At 38.4% G+C, this 23309-nt stretch overlaps 1 protein-coding gene across 2 annotated transcripts in view; it reads left to right on the plus strand.

The window, feature by feature from the left end:
* The first annotated feature begins 2944 nt into the window (after positions 1 to 2944).
* APC7 (anaphase-promoting complex subunit 7) overlaps positions 2945 to 23309 on the plus strand; it is a 58405-nt gene continuing 38040 nt past the window's right edge. For both annotated transcript variants that reach the window (XR_014443721.1, XM_083140425.1), the window contains exons 1-5: positions 2945 to 3098; positions 3492 to 3711; positions 10750 to 10931; positions 14815 to 14930; positions 18881 to 19064. Coding sequence is in view for 1 of the 2 variants with exons in the window: in XM_083140425.1 (XP_082996551.1) it covers positions 3030 to 3098; positions 3492 to 3711; positions 10750 to 10931; positions 14815 to 14930; positions 18881 to 19064 (771 nt within the window). In the remaining variant the exon portion in view is untranslated. The remainder of the gene's footprint in view (positions 3099 to 3491; positions 3712 to 10749; positions 10932 to 14814; positions 14931 to 18880; positions 19065 to 23309) is intronic.

The raw sequence follows: 23309 nt of genomic DNA on the forward strand, positions 1-23309 counted from the left end.
GGACAGTCGAGTGGATGTCCACGAAGGACAGCGACTAGACCGAGTTGCTTCCTCTCCCATCAATTTTTTCACTCGCGCGTAAACTAGACAGACCACTCGATCAATGTAAATGCTTTCTGAGGACAGTGTGTTGTGTGAGTGTCCATGGAATTTGTGTTATTTATAGGAACAAACAAAACAAACTACGGGCGCATGAGGCAATAAGTGTTGCAAGGAAATTACTTTTCTTTCCCGACATGTCCTGGTGCATTATTTTATTCATTTCTCGTGAAAAAAAGTGTGTAAACCGTTTCAGAACGTTTGTTTTAAATCGCCAACGACGTCCATGGGTTCATTTAGTCAAAATAGCACAGCTGCAGCTACTATCTCACTTTGCTGAAGTAGAGTAGAAAGTGTGTAAACAGTTACTCGCCATAGAAGGGCCGAGTGGAGCAGACAGGCCAGTAACTCGTCCCAGTAGGCTAACCAGTGGCGGCTAGAAAGAAATCAATATGGTCATGCTCACCAATTAATAGAACGCAGTCCTCAGAACGCTTGAATTTCGTAATCGCCATAACAAACCACTACTTGGACCTCGGGAGAGGAACCGCAGCTGACCCAAATCGCTTGCGCGCATGCCCTTTCAAACCACTGTGGTGACGCATGTGTTAGCATAAATGCTGTCAAAATCAGAGAAAGGTACTGCCTAAGGAGAATGGATTGACTTCCCACGTCGCGAAACGATGTTCTCATTTCAAAAGTACTGCTTCTAACGAGGTGCATGACTGCCGTGCACCTGAGAAAAACGAAGAATTCGAAGGAAAAATAAGGCCAAAAAGGATGTCACAGTATGGATTTTATATTTTCATGATAATAAGCACAAATATGTTTTATTTTGCTGTAAAAATAGATCATACCGAGCATGACCAGCATGACCGTCAGAGCCCCTACTGCCAGTAACTTTCCCGCTCACTCGACCAATGTAAACCAGCCTTAAAAATGAACTATCTTATTATTCGATATTTCATTAACGTCAGTTGGGGCGAAGGGGACCGAAGTGCCTCCCTCTGGCGTCGTCACTGTTCTGGATCACTGTGCGCCGTCTGCAAAATGAATGTCAACCTACAAGTATATATTTCACACATATAATTTGATTTCAGTCACAGTAATTCACATTCATTTTTGTAATAGGGATGCAGAAAGGTAGGGGTGTGCGGGATCCCGAAATGTTGGACCGGGATCGGAAAAAAAAATTCCCGGCCCGATCCCGACTTGGGGAAATGACTTCCCGACTTTTCTGGAAATACTGTAACGGTATAGTTTGTGCTTTTAAGCTGATTCTCAGCAACATACACAATATACACAACCATACATTTTTGAATCCTTGTCCCGAGGTTCAAAACATTGCAGTACCTGAAGTTCTGTGGATGCTAGTTTAGGCAATAGACACGTACTTCTTCAAATTATAGCTTAACGCCCATTTCCTTTTAGATATATATAGGTTTATTCATTATATATTTACAGAAGTTAATTCTTGGCCGTTATTCACAAAATTACATTCCGGTGTACCCTGTCCCCCCCCCTTCCCGAGGAGAGTGTGTAGACTCGCGTAGCCACTGGCTCCACGAGTAAAAAAAAATATAACCCTCAGTACCAAAAAAGGTGGCTGAAGGTATGTGTGTTGTGTACCCGGTTTCCCACATGAAATAAACTATTGGAATAATGTGAAAAGAGCAAGTGTGTGTATTAAAAGAAAGAAAGTTAACATCCCCGCCGTCGGGTCACATAATAAGGAAAGAAAGCTCGCCCAGCCGCTCCACTCAGAGAAAAAGATACCTCTTACATTGCTGTACTCTGCCAAACATCTGAGGCCGACTGCTCCCCTGCCCTTCCTATTTATAGGCCCCGCTAATGACCTAAACCGTTACTGGAAACTTACCGCTCCCCAACGGCCAAGAACCCAAAAGTACAGGAATACATAAAAAGGTAAAAAAAAAGGTAAAGTGCTCCCTGTGCATAGCACCACGCCATGAAGGCGTATAGGGGGTGTGGGGGTAACGCCCCACACTTTCTTGATCCGGTCGTGAGTGGGGGTGATGTGATCAGCATTACGCCCCTGACCGCCTTTACCCCCCAGGGTTTCCCCCAGGTACCCATGTTATTCGACGCTGGGTGGGCGCCGGGGCACACAATTTATAACATAAAAAAGGATCCAGTAATGATCGCATCATTACAATACCGAATGGTCATTTTAAAAAGTCGTTAATTCTCGACGTTTTCTGCATTGTAAATTTCTGGAACTTATCAGAAATTGTTAGTTTTCGTACCAGAAATACAAAAACAATCAGTTAAGATGAAAATGACGTGTAGCATTAGAGATTCCAAGAGCTTCGGGCAATTTCGAACTTTTACCGTCCCGAAAATTTTCCGGCTTTGTCGGGAAGTTGAGATTTTTTCCATCCCGAATGTCGGGATTTAAGGAATTTCCCGTCCCAACCCAAAAAATTCTGTCCCGCACACCCCTACAGAAAGGTGATAATTTCAAACTCAAGTGGTGTATTTTGAGTAGGCAACACTATTAATGGGGGGTAATAGCATGGTAATATATCTTATTTAACCTTGCTTGCCCCTTCCTGGAAAAAGAAAACTGCAGACGTCGATGATTGGGGTTTGCGATTGCCACCCCCCCCCCAGTGGGCACGCCTATGGGTTAAACCAAATAATGTCTCACCCAGCTTCCTCCAAACGCCAAAACTAAATGGTAAACCTGTCCCTCCTCACCTACAATTCCGCTTACGCTATATGTTAATGCGTATGTTGGTAAATTACGTGCGTTTCTTTTAGTATTTGCTTTTGGTGGAAGCTGGTTGCGTTCCGCACCAAACCCACAACGCTGTAAGAAAAGTCGGAAAGTATTCGCAACATCACGGAATATCGCTTTCAAATTTTCTCTTCTTCTCATAAATATCCGACTATTCCTTAAATCTCCATTCAAGAAGACAAGAATACAAGTGTAACGTAGTGTATGGTTTATTTTTTAAACTATAATAATGGCTCATTTGTTCGATCAAATCAAACTCTTATTTGAACAGCAGTTGTATACCAACGTCGTTTCATTAGTAAGTGCATTAAGATATTATAAGTATTATTTTTTTTATATGATGTGAACAAATTATTGTCCATACAATATGAAATGAAAAAAAATACAAAAGAATCAGATATTTATCAATGGCCCAGGTATCAGGAATTGTGAAATAAAGCTCAAGGTTATTTTATCCTTAAAGTTATTACATTTAACAGTCCGAGTATTAGTCCTGAATTATGACAGAAACCAGAAGTCAGGTCAGGTTGCAGTAGGGACTCATTTTTATCGCTTAAGGTACATGTTATCTTGTATTTAATACTGAATCTATGTGTATAAAATGCCAGCTTATTGATAACTTTGAACAAAAATACTTGGTACTGTAGTAAGAGTCGTAATATGTCAATTTTTTTTTTTTTACAATTTTCAGGCTAGCTTGGTCCTTTCCGTGAGTGACCACAATCCAGACCTCCTAACAACACCAGCCAAATTTCAAACTTATGTTTATTATGGAGACTCGCTGTTTTATCTCGGCCAGCATCGGAAAGCTGAGTACATGTATCGCAAGGCCTTGCAATTTAAGAAGTCATTGCTGAAATCAAAAGGAACCAAGCCTCAGGATACTCAGAAAGAGTTGATGCCTGATATTGGTAAGATAAGGTTTTAATGTGAACTAAAAGGCTGTTCTATAATAATGTTTAGTTACAGTTTCACAGGAGTAAAGGAAGGATTTTAGAATTCTCGAAATTAATGTGGAAGTAAGATTGAATCTTGGTGAAACTAATTAGCACCATTAACAGCTTCACGGAATGTTATTTGCCAGAGAGATTATGAATAGAAGCTTACACAAGCAGCTGTTCTTGTTTTACTACATCTCAAACGTAGGGCCAGCAGATTTTCACTTGAGAGGAAAGGGGGGAGGGAGGACGAGTTGTGCTTGAGATCAGATATTATGTGATGATCAGGTGTTAAAAGCATTTTAGGATGTTATTTTAACACCAAGAATCATAAACCTGATCCAACTAACCTAACAATGATTTTTATTAACTGTAAGAGCTTAAAACTCAACCCTCTAATCCGACAATGGAAGCATATAGAGACACAACAGCTCATTGCACCTACTGTCACATGACATAGTAACAGCGGTAACAGTTCCATATAGTGGAGACGGATTTCTTACTTTTTACGAAAGAAAGTACTTACGGAAATCATTTTCTGTAGCATTGTTGATGTTTGCGAATGTAGTTTTTATCCTTGTCAATGCCAATTCATGTTTTCTTCTGGGAAAATGTTTCTCCGACACGGAATTGCTGTTGCTGCATGTGAAGACAATGTTCCGTGTTTTAGATGACGTAACCCCCAATAAGTGTCTCAAACCACTCCGTGTTTTCGCAAAAAGATGACGTGTCTAGGATGCGTCATGAAGTTTTTTAACTATGTTTGCATAACTGAACCTAACGTAACCTTGCCAGAAATGGTTTGTGGGGCTAACGTTGATGGTTTGTGGGGCTAATGAGGTATTAGCATAATTTCCAATCGGGCCGCGAAATTAGGTATTTTTCGGTGAATAAGGATGAAACTGCATTTACACTCCAAATCGACAAAACACTGCCACATCGCGCGATGAACCAGTATGCTATCGCCATATTGCGTGTTAGAGAACCGAGAAAAGGAAGAACAATAAGTACTCGTAAATGTAAGAAATAAGACATTATTTCCGTTAGAAATTAATTATTACACCTAAAGAAATGTTTCGCAATGCAGAATTGTACGTTACCAATGTAAAAAAGTGTGAAATAAATGATATCTAGGTGTCTCCACTATATGGAACTACTACCGACAAAGGAAAAATCATTTTCAGAAAACAAACAGTACATAATCACTAAGTCTTTGAAATGTGTGTTAATAGACCAAAAATAGAAATTGAACCATGTAAAAAAAAAGAGCAGCATGATTAGTTCAGAATTAAACAATTGGAACTTAGGTTGAATATTTGAACAGACTTCTTGACAGTGATACAGACACTGACTTTCTTGTGAAAATGAAAGTAGCAATCGGCATGTAGAGGGATTAAGAGTCATGGTTGAGTTTAGTGAAAGCACACAAAATTCTGTGATAACAGATGGTGCATTTAACTACCTCCTGCCCCACACACACAGATACATACGTACATACACAGGATGTCTACCAGTCTAGAAAACCTGGACAATTCATGGAATTTACTTTTTTATGAGGGACATTTACCGAGTTTCTGGAAAAGTCAAGAATTTTTTAGTAGTGCAGTAAAAGCATGTTATTGAATTTAAGGAAAAGGACAACCAAGAAATTTTGAATTTATTGTAAACAAACTATACTTAATTTTGGTATACTGAGTATTACCGGCAGTTACGTTCGATATTACATATTAAATACTTATGAAAAGGTATCATGCTTTGAAATGTTCGCAACTAGTAATCTACTACAGTAAGTGGCTATAGGCTACACCACTTTTTTGTTGCAATTTGTGGATTGTGTTTGGTACATATTAGAATTAATATATAATATGTTACATGTTACTATAATTGTGTATTGTATATATGACGTTATTATGTTTTTTATAGATAAGAATTATTTATCCTTAGTTGGTACGTAACAAGTATTATGTAAAAGCTCACTCCTTATGTCCCTATCCAACAGTTAGTTTCTGTTCAGTTTTTCTTCTTGTTATTACTTTTAACTTTGTTTAATGAGTTTCTAAGTGTGGTGTTTAGCTAAAATGTAGTGTCTTCCTTACACAGATGTGTAAATACATGAAAAAATGCATGCACTTAAGCATGCATGACCAACAGACTGAGGATACATCATGCATGCTATTGAGAAAATAGCCCAGTCCAAGTGACTTTGCAACCTCTCATGTCACTTCAGTATAAAAAGTTGAATTAATCTCTGCAGGTTCGTTTCCAGGTGTCAAGTGTCACTTGGTCACCTTAGTCTCAAAACTTCCCTAATAACCGAACATACAAGAAGTCCAAAGGTCCAAAGTATATCATCAATTTTGAGAGAGAAAAATTCTAAATATATGAAATATCATATTGTGCAGGCACCCCCCCCCCCCAGAAAGCACCCCACTGTTACAATTCCAGCCCCTCCCGAAAAAAAAATACCGTGTACGCCAGTGCTCCTGAGGAAAGGGGCTTGCACCTGAATTGTAACCCTGTGGGTAAATATACCATGGTATTTGTGTAATATGGAATGAAGTATTTGCGAATTTCAGTAATCAAGTATTCTCCTCGATGGTTTACCAAAGTAAAGTATTTTTTTAAAAAAATATCACCTTTCACAAAATTTTGTTTCCTTTAAATTTGTTGTGTTACAACAATCAACATTTAACAACAGAGTCTGTGTATGGTAACGGTTCCGATTGTTTTATGATTTCTCCTGAGACTAATTCGTAGAATTTTGGAAATCATTGTCACACGAAATTTGAACCTTCCTTAAAGTAACGAGCACTGTTTGGACTCGAAAAAAGTTATTTTTGTTGAAAAAAACAACTTGAAAATTACCTTACGCACTTCTCATGGACAAGATATTCTCCATCGACAAGCGACAGTAAATATCGTAGATGCTTGGAAATGAATGTAGAAGTAAATCGGAACCTTAGTAGAATGCATTTAGGGACTTTATTCTAATGCTAAGGGAACCAAACCTAACCTGCCTAACCTAACAACGAAAGCATATATTGAAGAAAACCTTAAGTAATCACTGAAACTCATCAAAATCGAACCATGTAAAAATTGCATTCGTAACATGATGGAATCTCAATAAAACAAAAGGAACTTTTACCCCAGTGGTTGCAAAGTGCACATCAAATGGACATTGAAAATTGAGAGAGACTTATGATGCAGCACTTAAACATAAAGTTATTTTGTGTGCTGAGGAATTTGGAAACTGTGAATCCGGTTGACCATTTACCATAACTGAAGTGTCCATTCGTCGTTGGAGACAACAACAACACCAATCTGTCATTACCAGCCTCACTCTTATACATGGGAAGAAGTGGTACAGTCTCCTGCTGTGAAGGCTTCCCTCCACTCCTGGATGATCTGCTGCCAATTGCTTTGTAAATTCTCTCTTGTTGGCCTTCCTTGCACCAGTATATGGTGGTTCTGTGTTTGATTATTTATTCTTCATTTGTGATGATGTTATTTTTGTTACGTATGTTGTATATTTTAGGTAGTCTTCTTAGATTGGTCTGGTTTTATAAGCGACATAGGGAGTCTGAATGTGTTTGAACATATTGCTACCAATTTAGTTTTTACAGGCTCGGCTTTTGACGTTACATAATCCATTTCATCGTTGCATTTCTCGTAATTTCACACCTGGATATATAGCTTCCTTTAGTCTTGTAAGATTTTTCTCTGAGTTTTATCTGTGGGTGTTTATTAGCATTCAGCTTGCCTTTAGGATTACAAAGTGGGTCTTCTGAGTGGCAAACGTCAAATTTGCCATATCACACAAGTCCTCGAGAGAGTTTGTCTCAATGCTGGTGTATCTTTCCAATTCTGTTCTTGAATTACCTTCCATAACAATTATTACGTGATTTGCAAAGTCTTTTGTACTTATGATCTCTGAAATATTTCCTAATTTTTTTAGAGATGCCTCCATGTTTAGATTCCACAATTCAGGACCTAGAATGGATCCTTGCATTGTTGATTTGGGGACGTGAAATTAGGACATCAGCTTTCCTGTCGGTGAAATGGCTCTCCATAATTCTATCGATGGCTCCCGTGCAATCTGAAAAGATGGGGCCAACTAGCGTTGGTAAGGTAGATGTCAGTTCAAAGCCTCACAACGCCGTCAACATCTCTACCATCTGCGAGGGCTTCTTTTTTCCAGTTGGAAGAGTGATGCAAGGCCATTTGTACCTTACAGCCTTGCACCAGAGAACCAACTGCAATCGAATTGATATATCACTTGCAAATACACTCAATATAAATGTCGATTGAATCTGTGTATAACAAAATCTCGCTTTCATGTCCACAGAGATCTCTTCTAATACACCATTATTCCTTTTGAGTATGCAAATACTGACAGGTTTAAATCTAAGGTAATAAAAATTGCACAAAGCACTTGAAATACCTATCACTTAAGCTAACCTACAAACTTAAGGACCGTTACATACCTACTATCTGGATGCCTACATACTGGCTAATAACAGTGGATTCTGAGCAAACATAGAACCTTCCTGACCCACCAATATTCTAGAGCAGACGAACTTGTACTAGCTTGGGAAACCTCATGTACTATCATCACACCTAGTATAGGTCCACCAACGCAGAGGCAGACCCATTGTCCTAGGTGTAACTTCCATGCGGTATCCTACCAAACGGTAGGGAAAAACCTTATCCGGAGAGGTCCTGCAATTTTTCTTGCCATCCGAATAACAAGAATCCGTAAGATATTGGGTAACGTAATGTGTAAAGTGCTTTTAATTTGGTTAGCAACTATAGTGTGTTTAATATGGAAACAAGGCATAATCGTGTTACACCAAGAATCCAAGTTACTTCAGGGAAGTCCTGTGTGTTATATTTTGTTAGCACAACAAAATATAACACAAGATATATCTAGTAGATAAAATAGCAGATATAGAGAATAACTAGCATTCATTCTACAATCTAATCAATTAAGCTGTATACAGTAGCAGTGATGGGATTCTATGAGTTCATTAGGCTTTCTGATATCTGGTTGGCAGACTTTGGCACTCGAAGACCTGTTGGCCACAAGGTTTGTCTATTTTACAGACAAACACATTTGAACATGTATAGCATTAATAAGGGTCCCTGTTTCAAATGCCAGCCTGAGAATGGGTGATCTTTGTGACTGTCCCATCATCTTCATCTTTGCAGGTAGCCAAGAGTGGCAGAAAAGCAAAGTAATATAAGCCAAATCAATAGTAGCATTAATAAACACACCAATTCGGTGACCAAGTGTGTTAAGTGGCCGACTTTCGATCTTGCCACAGGAGTTCCTGAGTTTGATTCTCGATCTGGGCATGGGTGTCCTTGTAAGTGTCCTTTCTTTCATTTTATCACATCATCACTACATTTGCATAGTTTCTATTAGCCAGAAATTACAGAAAAGTGACTGAAAATTATAAAATTAAAAAAAACTTGCGTACTATCCTGCAGCTGCCAGCATTCCTCCACTTTGGAATGGAAATCCGATATTGACACTTTAGTACAATATAATTCTTATGCATGTCTGGTCGTCAGTTTTTGGATGTAGTTTCATAGCTACTGTAATGAGCTTCCACAATGAACAATAACTGTTGCATGTTAAACATTGTTGTGCTGTTTTGTGTTAGGTCACATTCACTTACATTATAATCTAGAATGTAAAAGAAGTTTCGAACTTAAAGGTAGTAAATATTGAAATTGAACATGAAGTTAGTAAATCTCTGCACTTAGCTAATTTTACTTTTTTTTTTTTTTTTTTTTTAATATAGCCATTTTGACATTGTTGCCCTGTATCTGTATCAGTTCACTTTGAATTTCAGATCGTGGTTAATTATTGTGAATCTAATTTTATGGTGTACGTCTGAAATGTTCTTGTGGTAGTTGGCCATATTTCGAAAGAAATTTCACCAAATATATGAAGTTTCCCTAATTTTCTGTCGTTTCTGCTGTGTATAATGTTTATCGACATTCTAAAACCTCTAAATTATGAGAAGTCAAAAATTGTGTTTATGTCAACTTTTGTAAGAGAATGTTTCATTGTTGTTGTTTGCCTTCCGGGTCATTCCATGCCAAACCATCCAATGGTGGTTGCATGACCATTTTAGAAAAAAAATCATTTTTAGTACATACGTTTGTACATGTTTCTAGATATCAAAACCAATGTTCAAAAAAAAATATTGTCTTTAGTTCTCCTGGGGCAGCCATTTTTCCAACATGGCACATGGCTTTTTTTGTTCATGTAGCAATATACAGAAACCTTAATATATCAAAAACCATTAAAGCTAGAGACCTGAAACAAGATTCATTTTGTAGCTAATGAAGTATACTTCCTATGATATTCAGGTATGTTTTGCTTGAAATTGCATCGTAAGTAAGAAAATTATGGTGGAAAATTGGGTAACAATAGTTAAAAAATCGCATTTTTAAGCCAAATTTTTTAAATGAAGGGGTTTAGTCTAAGGCTTGATTTTTTTTCATGTGTAGACCTACCTGCAGGGTGTCTGTAAATAAAATATCAGTGCTTAGAAATGCACCCCTTTTTTACAGCATGGGCTCAAACATGGCCGTTCATTGAATTTTGAGTTTTCGCGGTTAAATATCTCAGATGGGTCCCCTTTAAAAATCTGAAATTTGGCACATAGGAAGCCCTTCAGTCCAGTTCCGATTAGCCTATCATGAGCATACAGTGGACTTCTTGAGCCTGTTAAATGTGGTGATAGAAATACAGAATGAATGAGCCTTGAATATAATTAGGCATAATGATATATCCAAAAACATGGCAATTGGGAGGGGCAATTGCCCCTTGCACCCTCCCCGTGGATCCGTACCTGATCACATCTATATCCTTCATGATATACCGAAGAAGTCTCATCGTCATGGTAATGAAAACATTTGCACCTAAATGTCTTCTTCTTTAAATTTTTTTACTGTCAAACATTGCAAAATGTTTTCTTGTCAACATCTTATTTCCAGACATCAAGTACCAAATCCATTTGTGCCATGTGCATCTCAAGCAGAACCACCAGGCTATCGTTGTGCTGCAGTCGATTCCGGGGAAGCAGAGGAATGCAAAGATCAACATGGCTCTCGCAAAACTCTACCAGCAGGGAGGAATGGAACGATCGGCCATCACTGCTTACAAAGAAGTGCTTAGGGTATGTTTACATGCACTTTCAATAATTGTGTGTTCACTTGCAAAAAGTAACATGCAGTATACAGTGTTTTAAAATTCCTGCAGGATGCTAAAAAGCTATAACTTTAAAGTAATAGATTTATCACAACGAAATATTGTTTTTTCACACAGAGGGGAATTTAAAATTTTGTTCTGCCTACACTGCTGAATGGTCTGTGTGCAGGCAATCATGTGATTCCAAGATGGGATCGATACAGGGAAAATCTCGGTACGTGTTATGGCTTGCCGGGTGAAAAATCTTGTTGTTTTGGTGCGAAGAAGGTTCCAACAACGTTTGGAAAAATGCCTGCAATGGAGACAAGTTTCCAGAGATGGTACAAAAGTTTTAGGCTACAGGAAGTGTAGCAGATTTGCCACATAGTGTGAGACCGAGAACGAGTGACGATGCGGTGCAGAAGAGCATGCAACGGAGTCCAATGAAATCTCTTAAACAAAGATCTTTGGAACTGGATACATTACACAGTATCTTACGCAAGAAAGTGAAAGCCAGGTCCTACAAGTTCAGATTTGTGCACAATATGATAGAAGAGGATTGTGACATGAGAAAGGAATTTTGTGAATTAATCTGATTAAATGGTGATGGTGGTGATGCCCTTCAGTTTCTCATTCTTTTCTCTGATGAGGAGGACGTGTTCCATGTTTCGGAAAATGTGAATAGATACAATTGTCGAATTTGGGGGTTGAGAATCCACATGAGTTTATGGCACATAAACAGGATAGTCCCAAGGTCAATGTGTGGTGCAGTTTCCATGAATCACTTCATTAGTCCATTCTTATTCGAGGAGGACACTGTGAATGGTGCCAGCTACCTGATCATGTTATAGACATTCCTTGTCCCGGAACTTCAGAGGTGAATGGTGCCCAGCTGGAGATCTGGCGATGAACCAAACCACATCGAATATTAATTTTAAAGTTTCCTCTCTGTAACAAACAATATTTCATTGTAATAAACTTATTACTTTGAAAGTTATATTTTTTTAGAATCCTTCAGGACTTTTAAAATGCACTGTGTAGTGCTTTAATTATTGATTAACCCCCTTTTTTGCAATTATATTTATGATGGCCTACTTCCAACTAGTGGATTTTTAATAGGCATGGGATAACACAGTGGAGCCATTCTATTGTTTTTGTTCCAACTATTGCCGGAATTTTTATTGCAAGAGAACAGTCAATTTGAGAATTGTAATGTTCTTAAAAACAAAAGAAGAAAAAAAGAGAATTGCATCAACCAGTCTCTCAAAGCATGTTGTTGTGCAGTAATGTTTTAAGTTTTATGATCTGTAGTAACAAATTTTATGTTGCTTGTTCCAGTGTAATAAAGTTAGTAATTTGATCATGAATATACAATTTAGGCAGAATACAAACTGCTGGTTATAGTGAAAATCACTGTTGTCTTACTGGCAGCACTGCAGCCAGACAGGTTTTTTTTTCTATGCAGTGCCTTCTATAGTAGATTTGCATTAGTATGCTATTTGGGGGAAAGTGGATTGTAAGAACAATGCTGACAACAATGGAAATACATACGTTTGTTGCTGACTTCTTAGTTGAATGCTTACATTTGCTTTTCTGCATCAGCAAGCTTGACATGTCAACAGTACAAATCTGCATGATTTTCTCCAACAGTAATTGGAAAAGATAATATTTACATAAAGGTAGGAGAAGGAGTTGGTGTGTGTTCACTCCATGCATAGATAGGCTAATCAGTACTGGACTGAACCACATACCCAATAGTCATGAATTACAATGAGATGGATTAGTACAGAGTGGCCGGAATGTCCCTTTATGCTATACTTTACCCAGTTTTATGAATACGTTAGGCACAAATATTACACTGTACTTTACTTTACCCTGTTGTACAAATACGTTTTGTCACAAATATTAAATGGACCTCTTCAATGTGAGACTGGCACCACTGATTACCATTCTGTCCCTGGTGGCAGAAAAAATGCACGGACATTCCGGATGAGTCATGATGGCGGATACAAGTGTCACTGTGGAGAACATTTGGGGAGGTTTTTTGGGTCCCCCGGAAAAACAATGGAGGACATCATGAACAATGAGTGCAATTTATCACAGGTCACGCAATTGGAATTTTTTTTTCAGTGCGAAATAAAATCGAAGCTTTTTTTGAGGAATTCTAACACAATGTGCCTCATGTTATGGTTTGGGGCAGGTATGACAGCAGAACACTTGCTTGGTTTATATATATATATATATTTTTTTTGCTGGTTGATTGCTTCCACACTCGATGTCAAAAGGAATCGCCAACATCGTTTGGTTTCAACACAACCTGGCACCAGTGCATTTCACTTTGATCGTCTGCAGACTCCTGGATGAAATTGTGGAAATCACTGAATCGGACGTGGGTCAGCAGAATGTCCAGCTCCATTGCCGTGGCCAGGAAGAAACCTTGATATCAGCACACCTGGCAATGCACTCAGGGATCTTGGGAAAGAAGAGGTGCAGAAACTCTGATACTCCAACAACGAGCAACTGAAAGATGCAGTTTCTGCAACGTTTCAAAATGTCACCAGTGATGTGCTGTTGTGGATGAACATTCGGACATGGAGGCACATAAAGCTATGCTACAAACCAGGGGCAGTTACTGATATTGTTGCAGTGTTCCACAACGACCGGATATTTTACAACAAAATTTCATACATTTTGTTAGTATATTTTCTTTTCCTATTAAATATATTGAACACAAAGAAACAATTTGCCCTTCATTGCTTCATAAAGCAAATTCCATTAAGATCTGTTAAAAAAAGGAGGCAAGCTGCGAGATTTCACAGTGTATGAGTCGAAGCACAGGTACGCGTTGCGAAGCCGGAGCAACGGCCTGATCTCTACAGCGAGGAGTATTGGAGCGAAGTTCAACGCTGTTCTTCTTATCCCCTGCTTCAGTCGGCTTGGTCGTTGCAATGGTTTTCAACACAGCAAAGTCAGGTGACCCGTTTCGGATCCCCTGGCGGGTGAGGGAAGAAGAGGACGGACCAACAACAAACACTTGAATGCTAATTCTTTCATACACCGTTGGAGAGCAGCAGCATTCGAACAGCAGCCAAGTTCTCACTGTCCTGTGTCGTAGAGCAACAGACAAAATGTCCACGTTAAGCAAAGAGAAATATTTTAAGTTTGGGGAGAATCTTAACCTAATTTAAATTATGCTTGAAACTTGTAACTTGTTTTTTAAATCCACTTTATGCACAGAAAGACTAATCGGGACTGGACCTGCAGTTTAAAGTGGGATCCTAACATTAAAGTACTTCTTATATAATCACAAAAAACACAATTCTGCATAATATTACTGCCGAATAAATGGAAACTTCAAATTTTGTATGATGATTATTAATTGTACGCCTCGAAAGTGCCACGTGTCACTCACATATAAAATTATAAATATATATAAATTAAAGTTATATAAATATATATATATATATTATATATATATATATATATATATATTTTTTTTTTTTTTTGCTGCAACCACCAACATTCTGAACCACGAACCGCTACTGCTACAAACATGGAGGAACCCATGTGCACATTTTGGATGTATAGGAGGCAAGCTGTGTACATAACCACATAAATCAAATTCAGTGTAAAGGGACATTCTTACCACCCTGTAAATCATGCTACACAATGGCATTATTCAATTCATTGGTGATAACTGGTGGAAGCACATTGCACAGTGGTTCAGATACAACTTTTAAACTGTAGGGCCAATTCCGATGAGCCTGTGCTTGAAGTGGATTTAAAGCAAAAACTAAAAAGAGGAAAACTATTGTAACAGTATTTTGACTGTTTTATTTAGGGAAAGTTATACAGTTGTGTCTATTTTTTAGGAATGTCCACTTGCACTTGAAGCAGCAGAAGGTCTGTTGAGTCTTGGTGTCCTTGGTGCTGAGGTAGCATCTTTAATGATGGAAGGCACTGGTGGGAGCCATACTAATATGGATTGGTGAGTATTTCTCGTTTTTCATATAAGACAGAAAAGGAAAATAAACTAAAGGTATACAAGATCAAGAAATGTCAGGACTTCCTGATTTTTGGTAACGCTAACAGTCCTGAATTAAAAGTGCTTAATTCTCGAATTTTTCTTTTAATCTCATATCATCTTTAAGCATTTTTTATTAATCACCAGTTATGTAAACTTTATCGCAATAAGCACTGTGCGAATTAAGCTTTTTGCTTTAAGGGGGCCTCAGTGGCATATTTGTGATATCATCTTCGGAAGGGTGGGTAGCATTTTGGGGGGGGGGGGTTATACAATTTTTGTAATGTTACCAGTCAGTAAATTTAACTCAGAGCAATTGTTCTAACCTAGGTCATAAAATTGTATTATATCATTTAAACATAATTTAGAAACACTTAGTACTTATATTATATACTTACATTCTAAGAAAACCCAAACTCGTACACAAAAAGATCTCTTGAACTAGTAACACCAAAAGCTTGACCAAATTTCTATTTGCCAAGTTCATATCTAATATCTATTTATCCTACCTACAAGTAGGTCTGTGCGATATATCGATATCAAGTCTGTATTTTTAAAATATCAAAGCATTGATGTTGATATATACTCGTATCAGTATCGAAAATATCGATGTTGATATTTGATATTTATATTCGATATGTCAATATCTGTATTCCGACCATGCTGATATTATCAACATATGGTGGTGTAGCACTCCTTACGTATAAGATGAGTCAAGCATCAGGAAGTTAAGATAACATGTAATGCGGGTACAGAACTTGGGAGGTGAATGATGAGAGATTGGGTCTGATTAATGGAAAGCAAATACGCGCAACAACCAATATAAAGAACAAGGTTCCTGCTTTATAGAACTTGCTGGTTACCCTTGTGTGCCCAAGAATAGGGGTGGTATCAATATGATATGAGACAATACTTGGTAAGGACTATGTCTCAAGTTGTAAGTGATTGTCTCGTCCTTGGCCTCACCTTGATATACAGCATACTATAAACAGCACAAAATATTTTGTAATAACATTGTTTGATGCCTAGTTTCGACAGCTCCAGAAGAGGGCAGGGATGAAATTTCAAATTGAAAGATATAGATGTGTCAGTATTTGTTGCGATCATCGATATCGGTATTTTCAATATTTGATATATCGACTCGATATCGATATTCAATATCAAAAATCAATATCGCACAGCCCTACCTATAAGTTTCTTGTGAACACTTTAATGCATGTAAAATAGCTGCACTATGTTATGAAAACTTAAGTGAAAACAGAGTTGTGTCGGCTCGGTGAGTTGCTTAGTTGCAGAATGATGTTCTTTTTTAATCTACAAGGCTGCATACTTTTAGTAAGAAATCTTTGGTGATTGGACTATTATGGACACAAATGATTTTTCAATTGTTTGTTACATAGTTAGGCATATACTGTACTTATTTAGTTCCATTTTATTTGAAGGTGATAAAAGCTTCCCTGGCAGGGATAAGTATAATTTACTTTTGCAGAGGGGTTACATTTTTTGTGCAGGGGAAATCCCCAGCATCCCCCACCCCCTTGTTAATTTGCATACTGGCAATAAGGCTATACTTGCAGCTGTTGTATTTTTTTAATTTATGAACATTTTGGTATAATTCATATATATTTCTTAATACTTTGTACACTGTACCATGGGTTTTCTAGGAGACTGGTTCATTTTGCTGTTTTTTATAAAATCATAGATAATATGTTAAGTGCATTATTATTTACCAAATTTTCTGAAATGACACAATATGCTATTTGGGGGAAAAGTGTATTGTAAAAAGCATGCTGACAACAATGGAAATACATACGTTTCTTGCTGCCGTCTTAGTTGAATGCTTGCATTTGTTTATCTGCCTCAGCAAACATTTATATAAATTTTCTCACAATTATGAATGTTTTTTCTGCAACATTTTTTCATGAAAATAATGTAAAAAGTTTTCTTGAGATTAAAATGGTCACTAACTGCGAAATCTGGAGTTGAGTCCTCATAAACTATTTCCACAATGTGCACATAAATTGTTCAGTGCTATTTTCAATATAACAGTTGGGCTGAAAAGTTCGTAGGTTGACTCATAGATGGCGTTACTAAAATTAAATCCATGTGATTTTTACTTAGTACTAACCTTCAAAAGATACGTGTATAAATTTCACAGCTGCCGGATAATTAGTTCGTGAGATATAGCATTGTGAGTGAAGCAGCTTTTGTTATTGTGAAAATATGGATAAAAAAATAATTTCGTGTGTTAATAAAGCATTGCTTTTTGGCGAAAAAAATTGCTGTTGAAGCCAAGGCTTGGCTTGATAAACATTATTCGGACTCGGCACCAGGAAAATCAACCGTTGAGAAGTGGTTTGGTAAATTTAAACGAGGCGAAATGAGCATCGAAGACGATGCACGCAGTGGATGCCCCAAAGAGGCTGTTACCGACGAAAACATCAAAAAAGTCCACAAAATAATTTTAAATGATCGTAAAGTGAAGTTGATCGAGATAGCTGAGACTTTAAAAATATCAAAGGAACGTGTTGGACATATTGTGCATGAATATTTGAACATGCGAAAGCTGTGTGCAAAATGGGTGCCGCGCGTGCTCACAATAGATCAAAAGCAACAACGTTTTGATGATTCGGAGCAATGTTTAGCGATATTCAACCGTAATAAAATTGCTTCCCCATCCACCATATTCTCCAGATCTGGCCCCCAGTGACTTTTTCCTGTTTGCAGACCTTAAAAGAATGCTCGCTGGAAAGAAATTTAGCACTGATGAAGAGGTAATCGCCGAAACTGAGGCCTATTTTGAGGCTAAAGAGAAATCGTACTATAAAAATGGCATCGAAAAATTGTATGACCGCTATAATCGTTGTATCGCCCTCGAAGGCAACTATATTCAATAATAAAATCGAATTTTGTCAAAAAAATATTTTTTACTATGTTAGCCTACGAACTTTTCAGCCCAACTGTTATATATGCAATAGAGCAACATAATTTGACACAAGTACAAGTAAGATTCAGCAACGAAAAAACACAACATCTAGCGGTCGGAATTTGAAAGAGATTCTTTCAACACACCTGCACAAGGGAGATAGTGTGATTATACAAAGTGGCTCACCGGGAATTCCTTGATTTATGGGAATTCTGTATGTATTATTTACTCTGGGAATTATGCATGATTTTTTCTTCCATATACGTGAAAAATTGCAACTTTTATTAATCCAAACCCTATTGAATTTATACTTATTTATAAATGCCTGAGGCAAGTTTTTCACAAGTTACCTTTTATTTTTATTAAGGAAGAAAAGAAAGCTTCGTGAAAAAATAAAACCTAATTCATTCAATCCATTTACTTTGTTAGTGTCCTTTGTAGAACAATCTATGTGACAAACGGAAGATTATTGCAAGACAAGACATCTTGGAGTTCATTAGTTAATTTTGAGTTTGAAATTCTTGTACAATTAACAATTTTTTGTAGATTAAGATATTTAGTAACATTTGTAACTTGACTTTGTAAATGTATTTCGAGTCTGAGTATGTGAAGTGGCAAATGTAAATTCCATTAAATAAATTATTTTAAATATATGTACCATTTAATTGAATTGAATTAGAATTTTTGTGTTTCAGTGTTGTTGCTGAGATGCATGTAAGGTTGAAATATAGAAATCATCTACTTGTAGACTTGAATTTTTGGAAAGTTTGTCTTGAAAACCAGGAACGAATCATACGTGAATCTTATCATGGAGTAAGCTGCCCTGTTATAGTCATTCAAAACACAAATGTATAGATAATGCTGGGATACACTTGCCATGACAGTTGTTGTACGACTGGCTATGTCTGTCACTTATCTGGAATGTGTTAAAAGCTAATACTGAGTAATTAAAAAGTAATTAATTACTTCTTTCATATGTTATCCGTAGGCTCAATTCATGGATCAGAGCTCATGCCCATCTGTACAGCAGGGAGTACAGCCAGGCCATTGCCACATTTCGGCATCTGGATGAAAGAACACCTCTCCGTAACAATCTGAATTTGTTGGTTGCCATGGGAGAGTGCTTCTATTATGCAGGAGATTATAAAAATGCACTCTTTGTTCTGCAGAGGGTAAGTGCATTGAAGTATTGTGCACACATGTTTGTTTAGTTATTTCATTGTTTACTTTCACTAAGAATGGCACTGATTGTTTGACTGATAAAGAGATTTACAATCTAGCATTTTGATAAAAAGTCATGTGGCTGATGTAAAATTATTACAATAGTGCAAAAGGTCACTGTTATAAATAGCGCTGTTCATGACTTTGCTTTATTTTTTCATTATTGTATATTGAGAAAAATGACATCTTCCCTGGAGATGACCAATAAGCTTCTGAACTACTGAATTCCCACTTAAAGACCGAATCACACTGAACTGGATTTCCAGTAGGAATGCCCTAGTTGGAACTGAACTAGCTGCCTAGCTGGGAATCAGGGCTGCTGGGTGGATGCTTGACTGGTTTTGACGACTAGGTCATGTTCTAATTGCAACTGGCTTTCTCTGCTAGATTCTGTGGAACAACCAATCAGAACAAAGTTTGCCCTCATGAAGACACTGTCTGGCTGCCTTAGCCGAGACCATGGACGGAAGTGGGCATGCGCCAACTGGACGTGTTCAGTGGCTAAATAGGGGTGACGCCACTTTGGGCAGGGAGCAGATTCCTTGAAAATCGTCTGCTGTGGAAACAACAATGAAGTTTCAACGTAGTAACATCGCTGCCAAAATACATAGAGAGATGTTTAAGAATTATGTAAGGGTTCAGAATGAAATTAAAGCCATCCATATACTATATCAGCAAACAGAACATATCAGGAAAGTATCCATCACTGTAGATGAACTTGTTTCTAAAACAAGTAGCTTTATATTAGATCATTCAATTCAATGTATGTCCTTAGTTAATACACTGCTCGCCATTAAAATTGCAACACCCAGAAGGAAATGAGATAGAAACACGAAACTTGGCAAATATGTAGTTCATAATAAGATAAGAAAATGATTACAGTTAGAGCTCGGTGGTGTGACATGTGACACGTAGAACATGGTTGCATAACCCCAAGGAGCTAGTAGCGTGTACAGCCTCCACGGGCGGCAATAACTGCTGCAACACGGCGAGGCATGGACAGGATGAATCTATCGATGTCTGCTTGCGGTATGGCGTCCCAAGCGGCTTTCACACGGTGCCAGAGGTCTTCAACATTACGTGCCAGAAACCTGAGTTGGGCCAGCCGGCGACCCACCATGGACCAGACATGTTCAATTGGCAACATATCCGGCGAACGTGCTGGCCAAGGAAGCAGGGGCACGTTGGTTAGCTTCCATAAATGCGAGGACATTCCTTGCAACATGGGGGCGCGCGTTATCCTGTTGAAAAGTGGCATTATGCAGTGCATGGATTAATGGGACAGCAACAGGGGTGAGAACCTGTGTGATGTACCGTTGGCTGTTCAATGTCCCTTGAATGCGTACGAGACGTGAACGAACACCTATGGCGATGGCACCCCATACCATGATACCCAATGAAGGCCCTGTGTGATGATGCATGATGCAGGCATCATGAAGCCTAGTGCCACGGTGCCGCCACACGCGTGTACGTCCATCATGATGTTGTATACAGAAGCGGGATTCATCAGAGAACACTACAGCATTCCACTCCGCCATCCATGCACGATGGTCTTGGCACCATCTCAGACGCAAACACCTATGCTCTAGCATCAGAGGAATCCGCAACAGTGGGCGCCGGGAAAAAATTCCCCAGTTCGTGGGGACACTGGACGTTGTAAAACATCCCGTACTTCATGCGCAATCCTCGTTGACGTGGCCGTTCTGTCTGTAAGGGCCATGCGTATCAGACGTCTGTCCTCTCGTTCCGTCGTCCGATGCGGACGTTGTGAACCTCTATGTCGCTCTACAGTGCCTTCCTGGACCCACTGGTTCCATATACGGATCACTGTGGATGCATTCCATCCTACACGGGCACCGATCTCACGGTAGGATAATCCGCATTCACGGTATGCAACAATTCGGCCGCGATCGAACTGGGAAACCTGCTGGAATCGCTGCCGTATTCGACGACGTGGCATTGCTGACCGATTTTAACACACTACACTCACGACCATGCACTTTCACTGCTCTTCTGCACCTATCTGACCTGCTACAGGTACCACTTACCAGATGGCGTGGCAGGCGCACATGACACATGACGGCCTTGAACACCTAATCATTTCCTTCTGCACCTCTCCTCTACACACTGTGCACATTTCGTCCGATTCCGATTACTCCTTCTGGGTGTTGCATTTTTAATGGCGAGCAGTTTATTATAATTAGCACAAATGTACACAGCATTAATCAGGATAGTATTCACTAATAATAGTATTATTGTATGTAGTATTATAAAATATAAATGTAGTAACTGAATGGTTTGTAACATTTTCTAGTGTAACGAGGGTGTCTTGTAGAATGTACAACAGAGGCCAAAACGTTCAAATTTCCATTATTCTGCTTCGAAACGGTTTCTTGCGAATAGTAAGAGCCATCACAAACGCAACACAGAAAGCGGTAATAAACACAAGTAAAATACCACAGGATAGTTTAGCGAGTGCATCTTCCTGATTCCCCTCTCGCGTCTAGAATCGTCTTTTCCAGGTAGTTTCATCTTCCTTGGCTGGACTGTAATCTGTGAAGTTTGACAAAGGAAAGTTTTTTGTGTGTGGTTTCCAGGTGTTGTTTGTTTTTGCTCACTTCTCGATAAAAGGAAAAGTGACAGAGATTATGTGCAGCATTCATATTCAGGTCATTAATATTTAGGAATTTATCCAAAGTGATGAGATTTGTATGCAACAAATGTGATTAGCCGATAATGAAAATCCTTATTATTACAAGTGTTTTAGGTGTTTGACATATTTAGTTGAACAAAATATTTTTTTATGACTGAATTGAATCCTGCGAATCTTGCATATAAATATGCATACCCGAGTTCATTAAAAAGCTTGTTCACTACCCATTGATTACTAAATTGTATTTCTAGCCAATTTCTAATACATACTTTTCTTTTAATTATTTTAATATTTAGTAACAGCAGTAGCTATTTTGCTACAACGTTCTTCAAATCGCTCATCCATCTTTTTAGTTTGTCTGCTCTGTACAATGCCTTGTGGGAACAAAAGTATACCGACAAGTACGGTAACGAGTATCGTGTGAGGCGAAAACTAGCAGCTGAGCTAGTACCACACAAGTCCAACTGGAAAATCCAGCAGAAGATCTAGCTTCATGTGATTCAAGCATTAGGTATTAGCACTCTTGCCTTTGGTGTGAGCCATCCTAACTTCGATCTCTGTTGGAAGCTCCAAAATTTTAGTGTTGATCGAGCACCGTGTAGACACTGGAGAGCTACTTGAAAGCAATGCCAGCTACTCTGGTTTCGTGAATCAGAAAACTCCGGTGGCCATACTTGATGCACTGAGCACAGTTGCCCAACAAGAAGCCACTTATAGGCCCTGGCCCTCAAAGTTCTGTTGTACCACAGAGTTTAGTTCAGTAATAACTATATTGAATTGGCACAGTAGCCCAGTTATGATAATATTTCTTACAGCCCAATAGTCTTGATATTTTTAGTGCAAAATGAAAACATACACACAGTACTGAAAACATTGTCTTATCTTCATAAAAAAATATTAGGAGTTTAGTGTTGAATAAAAAGGTGTCATGACTGTCCATGGGCATGCTGATGCTGAATTTGCAGTTTCACTTTTAATATGTTAATTTACCAATAGCTTGTGGTCCCAGGTTCGATTCCTGATGGAGGCACTAGGATCGCACATGTAAGTCCAGTCCCTATTAGCCTGTCTACGCATAATAACTCAACGAAATCAAATATCAATACCTTGTAATGAAATTGGTTACTGAAGTCTGAATAAATCTTACAGAAAGTTTTCTCATGCAGATCTGATACTGTCAACAGTACCTGATCTACTTCTCCTAACAGATGGACAGGTGAACATAATTGAGGGACAGGTTTCCAGTGTGTTTCTTGTATGCACATGCGTGGTCTGTTAGGAAAGTAATGAGACTGGCAACACTGCTGCCCCCACCTTCACACGGCAGGTAGGCGAACGCTTGCCATTGACTCAGTACAAGTTTCAACTTGCTACAGTTGCTACACGATTGTTGAGTGTGTCTGACGTGAATTTGTGTTTGTGAGGTGCGTTACGAAAATGGACTGGCAAAAGTTTGAACAACGTTGTGCCATCAAATTTTGTGTTAAGCTTGCCGAATCCGCTACTGTGACTTATGAAAAGTTACAAAGGGCTTATGGAGAGC

This window comes from Lepisma saccharinum, chromosome 18 (genome assembly GCF_977018435.1).
Source record: "Lepisma saccharinum chromosome 18, izLepSacc3.1, whole genome shotgun sequence".
Classification (NCBI taxonomy): Eukaryota; Metazoa; Arthropoda; class Insecta; order Zygentoma; family Lepismatidae; genus Lepisma; species Lepisma saccharinum.